Source organism: Camellia sinensis, chromosome 9 (assembly GCF_055761805.1).
Source record: "Camellia sinensis isolate YWXY chromosome 9, ASM5576180v1, whole genome shotgun sequence".
In the NCBI taxonomy this organism is placed as follows: Eukaryota; Viridiplantae; Streptophyta; class Magnoliopsida; order Ericales; family Theaceae; genus Camellia; species Camellia sinensis.
The window spans coordinates 40582253-40593323 of NC_138969.1; the positions used below are offsets into that span (position 1 = coordinate 40582253).

Consider the following 11071-nt stretch of genomic DNA (forward strand, 5'->3'; position numbering starts at 1 on the left):
ATGGATCCTTTGTCTACAGGTGCCTTTTTTATTACTTCTTATTCTTTCAGTGCATCTACTACACACCATTGCAGGCAAGAGTGGCTTGTTTGGCAAAATTTTTAAAAAATAAATAAATAAACAGAGAGTCTATGGGGAAAAAAAAAAAACCAGAAACTTATTCAGAAATTCAAATGTAGGGTGAAAATTTGATTTTGTTGTTGTGGGACCCAACTATGATCAAATCTTGACCCTAGACTATAAATTATGAATAATTTTCTGTTTTGTTTCTGGATTTGTAGAACTGTCGATTGAAAAATAAAAAAAGCAATTCTCATAATCATTGAGAATTCATTGCCTTTGGTAGAGAAAGTTGTCCATTTGATGTATCATAACCAAAGTTTCAAACATTACATCTTCTTGAACCAAGTTTCAGGGGGAAAAAAAATTCTGGACCAAAAGTTTCTTAAAAAAAATCAGTCTTCACTTGTCTATTTGACAGATTAAAGGATGAAACTCCCATGCAGACTGCCTCTGCTGCAATTGTAGTGCTGCAGACAAAGCCAAAAGTTTCAATACTTGGAAAAACTACAAGATGGGCATATCCAACATTCGTAAAACGTCCTCAAACTCAAATTCGCGTGTCTCTCTGTTGAACCGTTCTACCAGCTTGTACCTAACATCATTCAAGTAGAAAGATTGCATAGTCTCCAATAGCCATTTTGCCTCTATGTCACTGAGCTTGCTCGTGAACACAATGTCGCCCCTAGCAAGCACCAAGTCATGGCTTTCTGCAAATTCTGCGTGGTAAGAAACAGTGAAATAGGGAGCAGCTTGGGTTCCTCTTGCTTTGTAATCTTCAAGACCCGTGAAAAGCATGTGCGGCATCTGTACTGCACAAGGCATGAGTAAATATTAAAGAAAACAAAGATTATACATTGTGGGTGTTTGGGAAATGGATTTTTATGTAGGTTTTTTTAGTTGTAGGATATTATTGGATAAAATTTTTTTGGTGTTTGGAAAGATAGTTGGGTTTTTTTGTGGTTGGATGTGATGTTTGTAAGAGAAAAAGTGAAATGATTATGGGGTTAGATGTGATATTTTGTTTGGATGTGTTTCTTTTGGTTTTGCAAAAAATTTGTCTTTTAGTGGAAAAAATCAAAAAAAAATCCCACACCCAAGTTCCCAAAAAGGATTTTTTAAAAAAAAAATAAAAATTGAAAGAGAGAATATTTACTCTCTTGAAAGATGCAGGTGTTTGGTAGTCAGATGGTCAATTGTGGATTTTCGGAAAGATGGTGGGCACTTCAATGGCTAAGGATCAGGCTAGGCCGAGAAAGATAGAACCAAGACAGCCTTAGACAGAGAGAGGGTGACAATGAGAGACCCTAGTCACCGGACTGGAGGAAGATGATAACCAGAGTTGTGTTGTTCTACGTGCATGGATACTCCCTTGTATAGGCTCCAAGACCAGTAGAGGCCAGCTCACCCATGGACAAGTGGCCAACTCTCTTTGGCTTGACAGACTGAAAGCATCAGGCATGCCATTAAAGTCCCATGATTCAAACATCGAAGGTTGTATCATGGGAGCTGCAGAGTTATGTATGATACTTCAGAAGGTGTATCATAGCATGACATACGTGGTAAGTATGATACCTCTTTTGAGGTGTCAAGTGTTGGGTCAACATCCCTCTCTCTCCAACTGGTCAAGGAGGAGCCGCTCCCCAAAGAGGAGCTAACCAAGCAGCCTTGATGAGCCATTGATCCTAGCTTTCCAATCTACAATTCTGTAACAATCCCGAGCAGCGGATATCTAGGCTTTGCTCCTAGCTTAGGTAGTGAATAATCCCAGCTAAGGGAGTGAGTGAATAAGGAAAATATAGGCAGGCCAAGGGACGGACTATGCTGCTACCAAGTGAGAGTGATCGAGTGAAGGCATGCTGGCCGAGCGGTGTGCTTGGTTGCTCCTTTGCATACCCTATGGCTATGTTTGGATTTAGAATTTGGGTAGGGATTTGTGACAAGCATGAGTGATGTCAAACATGTAATAAATATAAGTATTCAACATGTTTTAAATAAGAAAAAGGTGGGAAAGTCTCCAAACAAAATAAATCAATATTATGTAGGCAAGCTCCAACAATTACAGGATGTTTGAAAAAAACCATTAGGGACCAAACCTTGAGCAAACATTGTTGTATAACCACTTCCTCTCCACAAAGGAATGACGAAGTACCGGCTACAAGAAGAGTTTAAGTTAGAACAATAAAAAAGGAGGAAAGAAGACTTATCTACAAGAAAAAGGCCAAGTAATGGGACATACCAAGTTGCCGCTCTGTGCTCCAACAAATGATACAATTTTGCTTTCATGGAAGTACCAATGTGACCTCTTCCCAAGTGATACTGACATAACAAATCCCACCCAAAAGAATGAATAAGTAAATGAATGAAAACAATCAAGGTACAAATTTGATCCACTGACAATGATAAAAATACCATGAATGTGCGATGATGAAAAGTAGAGCAGCTATAAATAATCTGATACGAAGTCATAGTCCAAGCAAAATTTCAGAAAAATCCTTTTCAAATGATTCTGAGAAACAGCATTCAGAAGTTATTTTAAGGATTCAGTTGGATATTCATGGGGATTTGGCTGACTTACAAAATATGCTTCCAGTTCGGCCTGCAAATTTGAAAGGCCGGTTCAAAAACCATGTCTAATGAAAGATCCTACAATAGTGTTAATGAAAGTAGGCAAAATGTACAGGAAAAAATTGTAATAATTACGTTAGGAAGTTACAAAAAATTAATGTCTAAGATCAAGCAGCACAAAACCTAAAATTTTTTAGGAAGCTGGACTTCACTGGTATGTTCAAGGTAATGATGAAGAATTATGAGTGAGTTTTCGCTTTTCAGCTCATTCTTTTTTTTTTTTGCTTCTTTTTGTCAACCAAATTCCTGTCATCATAAGGGGAAGGATTTTTTTCTTTTTCGCTATAGATTAAGCAGGGAAAAAAAATTTCAATATGGTTAAAGAAAGAACTCATAGTAGGTGTGATCAAAGTAACACCAGTATATCAAGAAAATACAGCAGCATGTTTCCTAGTGGCAATTTTGCTTCACCAATTCCCTTTCTTTTCAAAGTTAAAAAGAAAGAAACCAACAGTTTCTTCTCTCTCTGTTAGTTAACAACTTTTGACAACACTTCATCGAGTGAAATTGGCACCTCAAGATCACAAGCATCTTCTCATTTCTATTGTCAACAACAACAAGAAGTATTACTGTATTAACATTCCATGTTTCCAACAAAAGCAGTAAAAATGATAACTACAACTTTTAATCATTCATTTCCAGAAAGAATTTCAACATTTGACTTTAGACAGGAGGGGAACTTGATATTGAAAGCGAATGAAATCTACCCAATGCATGCACTAGGAAAACCAATTTTGCAAACAGTAATACGGTGACAAAGTTCGAGTTTTAAATGCCATATGATGTGTCAACAATGCAATGATATAAGATAAGAAAAAAGAGGCCCATTAAATGCGTCAATGACACATAGATGGCATCCAGAACTTGATACCCAAATTTGGTCACTATAGCACTAGTGTTGTGCAAATCATAAGTAACACTAGATTTAAGAGCTTCAAGTGGGAGGATCACAAGCATAAGTTACGATAAATTACATCATCCCAAATGGAAGCAAGATCCTCAGCTGATTGAGTCTTTGCCCTCTCAATGTCAATAATCGAATCCAACGGCTTAAGTTGCAATGGTGTGAAACCAGTAGCAAATTTCGATGTTCGACAGAAACCGAGCGAACCCCATTTCAATGAATCACCTGGAATAGATTGTTTTTGCAATTTCTGGAGCCCTCCTCGCAGTGACGAGGTACTGAAAGACTGTTTTGGGAGGAAAGAAGAACACCAAGCATTGCCAAACAGAGTTGCCATGGAGGACAACACCATCCTTGAAGAGACTCTTGTTGATAAACGCTGCATCATATATTATCTGCAAACAATATGTATAAGAACAATGTGAGTCTTGCAAAGCAAACCCATTACTGAACAGATCAGAAGGCCAAGTGGGTGCAAAGTAGTGAGGTTCATATGAGCATTCTCAGATAGGAATTGGGCTCACAGTCAATGGGTAATCAAGTTTTGAGGGGAATTTTATCAAACATCTTGAAAGCAATACGAGTTGTTCTCAATATTCATAGACAAAGACAGAGAACAGAACAATAACAACTCAAACCCATTACAGAACAGATTAAAAGGCCAAATGGGTGCTCAGTAGTGGGTTTCATATGAGCCTTCTCATCTAGGAATTGAACTCAAGGTCAATGGATAATCAAGTTCTGTGAGGAATTTTATCGAACAGCTTGAAAGCAACACAAGTTGCTGTAATTCTTATAAGTAAAGACAGAAAAGAGAAGAATAACAACTCAATTTTCAAACCCATTTTCTAATTTTTTTTTTTTTTTTTTTTTGGAGTTCCCATGAACATTCAATTCATTCACTTGCCTCGTAAGATATAAGCATATATATACATATACATACATAAATGTACAATTTTCAGTGGTAAAGAATGCTTTGACAGACCTGTGATCCGCTGATAATGTTGGAATTAGGAACGCAAAGAATTAAGAACGTAGAGATGTTGATCGCCGGCTCGTCGGCTGCAGAGACTGGACGTGAGAGAGCGACGCATCGTTAACGATTACCTAGACTTGCCAAATACTACGACGTCGTTTGCTATGAGCAGTGCAATTGATTTTATTATTATTATTATTATTTTTAAATCAATTCGTTTCCTCAGGCAATATTGGACCATCTCAAACGCTTACTCTTTTTTTTTCATTAACAATAATGCTCCGGACTCCCTTTTCTCCATCTCCTTTAACCCATTTTCTTTTTAATTGATCAATTTTTTTTATTTTTTTATTTTTTTTCCTTTTCCTCCAATCACCACCCGTCACGTGTGTGTGGGGTGGTGATCGGAGGGAGTCTCAATCACATCCCTTTCATTAAATATGAGTCAAAATTTGAGTTTAAAGTTTCATCTAATATTAAATGTTCCAACGCTAGTTTTTTAATTTTTATCAAATAATCGATCGATCGGGAGGATGCTCGGATGGTCGTTTGGCCTAGTGTAAATTTTCTTCAAATTTTTTCCAATCCAGTTGTTTACCCTGTTGACCGGCCAATCATCCATTTGGTCGTCTACCAATGGTTACCTATGAGATTTGATAAAAAGTTAAATGCTCCCTTGATTTGATGGAAAAAATAAGGTTCTCTTCATTTGATATTAAATTGGTGAAATAGTTGGAATACCGTTTTTAGCAAATTTTCATTAAATTTAAATTTGATAAAAGATTTGAGTTTAGGTTAGAAATGATTTAGTAGAGTAAATGTTGAACGATTTTTTTCTTTTTCCCATAAAAAAATTAGAATCTCTCTTAAATAAATTATTGAACCTATGTAACTATGTAACTGAATCACAACTAAATCATAGAAATTGATTTGATATAATGTAAGCAAACTAAAAACAACAACTATGGTTAAGTTGGTTGAACCTTAAGGCCATGTTTGTTTGGCCGGATTAGATTAGGTTGGATTAGCGTTTCTATGACTAATAGTCCTAGGACTATGAATCCTTTGGATTGTGTATCCTATCCTATGTTTGGATTGAGTTAGGATTATAAGGAGGGATTAATAAAATATTATCCAATCTGATGTTTGTTTAAGGGGATTTGAATGAATTGGACATGACAAGATATAGGACTTCCAATATATTGACCATAATACCCCTATTATAATTAATGTAAAATTTTGCACTAAAATGAGTTATAATTTTTAAAAAGAAAATTTTCATATTGTTGCTTCACATCCATTTTGATTCATTTGAACAAAATTTAACCCACTTTTTTTTAATAGAAAAAATAAAAAATAATTCAACTATGGAATTTATATTTACATAAGCAACCATTTTAAAAAATACATATTTTAATTATCTAATCATTCATTGCCCAAATTCAAAAAAGTATTTATTTGAACAAAATTTAACCCCCACTTCTTTTTTAATAGAAAAAAAATCAAAAATCATTCAACTATAAAATTTATATATACACAAACAATCATTAAAAAATATGCCCTGTTATTTTAATCATCCAACCATTCACTGCCCAAATTCAAAAAGGCATTTTATTTAAACAAAATTTAACTCTCTTTTTTTTCGAGCAAAAAAATATCAAAAATCATTCAACTATGAAATTGTAGAAATATAAATCTATCATTCATCATTTCAAAATAAGCATTCCAAGTAGCATATTGCAACATAAAGTAGCAAAATATGAGTAGTTCAACAAAAAAAAGTAGCAAAAAGTCAAGTCCTTATTACATGCATTAGAGTAATCAAAAAACTAAGTACGTAGAAGGACATAAAAGAGCCACGAGTCTATCATGGAGCACTCCTATGTAGCAACCTCATCACCCACCTTAGTTTGTCATCATGTGTCAAGCTGAAGAACATGTCGAGCTTTTGAGCACTTTGTGATATGATATCACAAGCATCTAGCATTTCATCAAGAGTAATTGGCAACTTAATGAGTTCATCATTCAAACTTGCCCGTTTAGATGTGAAATCATGTTCATAACCCATTCTTCGACCAATGAAATCCAACTTTTCATTGGTGGCGGAAAATACCTCACCCAACTTGTTAGCAATCGTGGACAATCCTTCCACTACATCATCATTGCCTCTAGGCCTCTTCTTGTTGTCATTCTTTTTTGTAGAACTTTCAGGTGGTCGTTGACTTGATGAGCTGGAGCAATTTATTCCCTCGCCGATATGACTACTAATACCCATATATTCAAGAAATGTGCCATCATCTGCAAGACTGTTGAACAACAATTCTTCCTCAGCATTTATAGCATCAACTGCATCAGCAGGCCCTTCAGCAAACTCCCCCGTAGCTCAATCCTTACCAAATATGTGGATCCATGAGTTGAAATACGAAAAACTTTTGTTTCGTAAGTTTTTCGCATCGCTCTCCCTCTACAATAACCAATTTCAATTAATAGCTCCAACTTAAGATTAAAGAAAAATGAATTAAAAAATTAATAACTTATACAAAGTAACTTAAAAGAAAGTATTTTACCCGAACATATGCTTCCCAGACACTATCACTCTCAACATCAATTCTTTTTTCGGTGTCATTCCGTCCAAAACCACTAGTACCAAGCATTCCTGCTACACAGTTATAGTGCTTCTTCCATATCTTTATCTTTGATTCAATGTGGGAGTGCCGCGAAGGTTTGTCCCGGGTAGCATCTCCAACAATTTCTCCTCTAATTTCATAAGGTAGCCGGCCTTGAAGGCATTGTCCTGTTTCATTCCATTGTTGACAATGTGCATCAAGGCATTAATAAGACATTGCTCTTCTCGTGGGCTCCACAATCGCCTTGGTTTTGACGGATCAACTTTCTCCTTTACTTTTTTATGAGAACTAGACACTTCACTATCCATGCCTAGCAAAGAAGAACAAAGAAAAGTGTGCATGTCAGTCTCCATTATATGATTATCAACCTGTTAATGTGCCAAAACAAGTCAATACATAAATGGATTATGGATTTCAATAATCAAAAAATTTCACACCCATACATGCATGTAACAAATCCATGAGACAAAAAAATATCGTCGCTTAAAAAATATGCAATCACCAACAAAAACCATACAATTTTTGCAAAACAAGGTTCAACATCCACAAGCTAATACAAGTTCCAAGTATAAATCAAATGAAACTACATCATACTTGTAACAAGTACTTTTACAAATATTGAAACTATCCTTGTCATGCCTCCCTACTAGCCAACCAATTGTTATATAGTTGCATTGCAAGTGTATCCCGCCACCCAGTCCACTCATTAGATGTCTCAACGGTGTCAACAAAATCATCTCCCAATTGAGGTTGATCTTCTATGTCATTATTTAGCCTCTCTTTTATTGGGTCAACTGGCATCTCTCGACGAATGAGGTTGTGTAACAAACAACATGCTGTGATGATACGGTTTTGAGTTCTAATGGGGTAGTATGATGCACAATGAAGTATTGCCCATCTTATTTTCAACAAACCAAAACACCTTTCTATGACATTTCAGGCTGATGCATGTTTCATATTAAAAAATTCTTGATAATTAGTTGGAGTGGCCCTTGCTCTCCAAACAGACAAATGGTATCGTTGGCCCCCGATAAGGTGCTAGGAATCCTTGTCCATTTGTATACCCGGCATGTACTAGGTAGTAGTACCCTGTATCAGATGTTATATATTGGAATCTATTATTAACTAAAACTTAGTAATTCCATCAAGCAAAGTTAATTATTTATTAATTACCAGTTGGAATTCTTAAGCCATTGGGTCGATTAATCGCATCCCTCAAAACCCTGGAGTCTGCAGCTGACCCTTCCCACCCTGGCAACACATATATGAAGTTCATGTCCTAAGAGCAAACTCCTAGAACATTGGTAGCAATCTCCCCCTTCCGCGTTCTATACCGTGCTTGGTAAACCACTAGTACACGAACTTTAATATAGGTTCCATCAAGTGCTCCAAGACAATTCTAATACATAGAAGGCATTGTAATAATTATGAGTTGTAAAAAAAAAATGTGTAATGTATTTTATTAAATGTTTTACAAACTACATTTACCTGGAAGCAATTCCACCTTGGATCAGTGCATGCTTGTGTTATAGGATTTGGTGTCCTAAGTAAGTGGCCTTGAAGGCGTAACACAGCTTTTAGGACATCATTGAAATGTTGACTTACAGTCTCTCCGGACCTAAAGAAATTGAACTTAAGTTTTCATACTTTCAGGTCATGTGCCAAGACGTAGAGGAACAAGGCCATCTTCTCTTCTAAGGTAACATGTTTTGAATGCCCTAACCCGCCTATTGTACGAACCATATGGCATAACATCATAAAACAACGCCTATCCCTACGAAGTTGTTCAATGCATGTAATGTCGCTTTCTCTCACTAACCGATTAATGTGGTCCATTTGTTCTTGCAATTGATTGGGCCCTCGAATAACGGTATGAGGATACTTATGAATGTACCTCTTCAAGACAATTTCAATGGCAATATATGCTACAACGCATAAGGTGTACAATTCTTGCATTACAACTTGCAACACTACGTATAGCTCAAGCTCCTCATTACTCTCATCTCCAAAACCATTGAAATTGTACTCCATCTATGCAAATAGTAATGCACATCAATATATTAGAGTACAAGAAAACTTCATAATTCCAAAAAAAATAATAATAATGTAGAACATATGAGCATAACAATCTCTATAAATATATTCTTAAACTGGGTTGTTTAAAATGTCTACAAAAAAAAAAAAAAAACTTACCATGAATAGTTGCATTCATACCATACTAGACACTCAAATAAATAAATAAATAAAAGAGAAGAAAGAGAATCATTTGATATTGGAATAATAAACTGGAATACAAACCAAGAACAATGCATCAGGCTTCTAGTTAAATAAAAGTTATCATGAGAAATCCGATAATGCCAAACAATATTGCAAGTTACAACTCATCATGATGCACCATACCAAATAAGAAATCATGATGTAGTAGACATTCTACTGACAGTACAAGGATGTGACTAATAACATAATGCTGGAAGATTCATTCAACACCTGGAGTTGCTTGTCTAGTATAGACCGAGGTGATTATTTTAGAAGATCAACTAAATGAAGTGTTTTTGGACATCAAGTATCAGGAGCTCTGAAATTGGGTTCAATCATCTGAATATGTAAGTTTCTGGTATAAGGTATCTCCTTGGTGGGAAGCCTTTTGACAATTGGTGCCACACCCTTTCAAGTACATCATCCCTAATTGTACCATCTGGTTCAATGAAACAATAAGTTGCATCTCTACTTAGACAAAAGAGGGTAAAGAATGGCTCAATCATAATCCATGACTAGCCTCGTATATATATCTACTGAATTGAAGAGATTACAATTTTGGAAGGTAAAATAATAATCACTAAAAACTAGCCTAATATCCCATAATACAGAATTTATGAGATCCTAAATTATTTCCATATTCCAACATAGACATCCTATGCACAAATGTATAACAAAGAACAAATATATTCACACAGAAAATAGATATTGAATAGAGAAGTTGAGGGGGAGAAAACCCCATGATGACTTATGCAAGCATAACTTGGTGTATAGTAGTAATAACAAGAAAATTTTTCCTCCAAATGTGCAAAGCATTATAATTATCATAAGTTCACAACAAGTGAAAGGTACACCTGGGTTGACTGCAGTTCTTGTTCCAATTATCAGCTATTTTTGTATGGCAGTTCATCCCTGTGGATCCTACTTTTTATTTCTCACTTTTAAAAATGCAGTCAAGTAAGAATCTACTGAAAACGTTTCCAGGGTAAGAAGCATTAAATCACATAAAATGGTGATCAGTGTAATTTCTAAAAGACACAATAGAGTTGCAGGCCCTCTTTAGTGATGAGATGAAAGGATATCAAAATGCCCTGTTTCAGATCCTACCACCTAAATCCAAGTCATAGCCTGGCAGTCAAGAAAACACATTGATCACAAATAGCAGATGATGGCCATCAATATATATATATATATAATTTTGAATCAAGGAGTTCAAAATATATATATATATATATATAATTTTTGCCTGCCAATATCATTGGATTCATAGCACTACCCAAGTCTTCTATTTAAAGTAACTTTGAAAGACAAAAATTATAAAACTCATTAACTACAACCATATTTTTTAATTCCTTAATTTTCCATTCCAGTGGATAGTAAGGACATTCTTTAATTTTCGAACCGGCCACAAGAAATTGAAGGTTTCACTACATCAATAGGAAAGAGAAGAAGAAATAAAGCTAAAAAAAAAATGGAGATTTGGTTCGAAAATAATGATGATGAATCGAAATTAAAACTGTAAAAACGAAAAGAGAAACTTTGATTTGGTTAAAAAACGATGAAGTTAATTTTTGAAACAAAAACCAAAAAACCTATAGCTCAGAAAATCTGCATTTTGCA

The 11071-nt window shown here is 35.3% G+C and overlaps 1 protein-coding gene across 4 annotated transcripts; it reads right to left on the reverse strand.

Moving 5' to 3' along the window:
• Nucleotides 1-338: 338 nt before the first annotated feature.
• Nucleotides 339-4812, reverse strand: LOC114301020 (ATP synthase F1 complex assembly factor). 4 transcript variants are annotated; one of them, XM_028245911.2, is made up of 7 exons: nucleotides 4578-4812; nucleotides 3663-3987; nucleotides 2639-2659; nucleotides 2473-2514; nucleotides 2300-2379; nucleotides 2157-2215; nucleotides 339-872 (listed from the first exon to the last, which is right to left on the reverse strand). In XM_028245911.2, exons 2-7 carry the CDS (start codon nucleotides 3978-3980, stop codon nucleotides 568-570), a joined length of 825 nt encoding a protein of 274 aa, XP_028101712.2. In that variant the 5' UTR covers nucleotides 3981-3987; nucleotides 4578-4812; the 3' UTR covers nucleotides 339-567. The 4 variants fall into 4 exon arrangements, with proteins under 4 accessions (XP_028101712.2, XP_028101713.2, XP_028101714.2 ...); XM_028245912.2 differs by having other exon boundaries at nucleotides 3663-3971; nucleotides 4578-4718; XM_028245913.2 differs by lacking the exons at nucleotides 2473-2514; nucleotides 2639-2659.
• Nucleotides 4813-11071: the final 6259 nt, after the last annotated feature.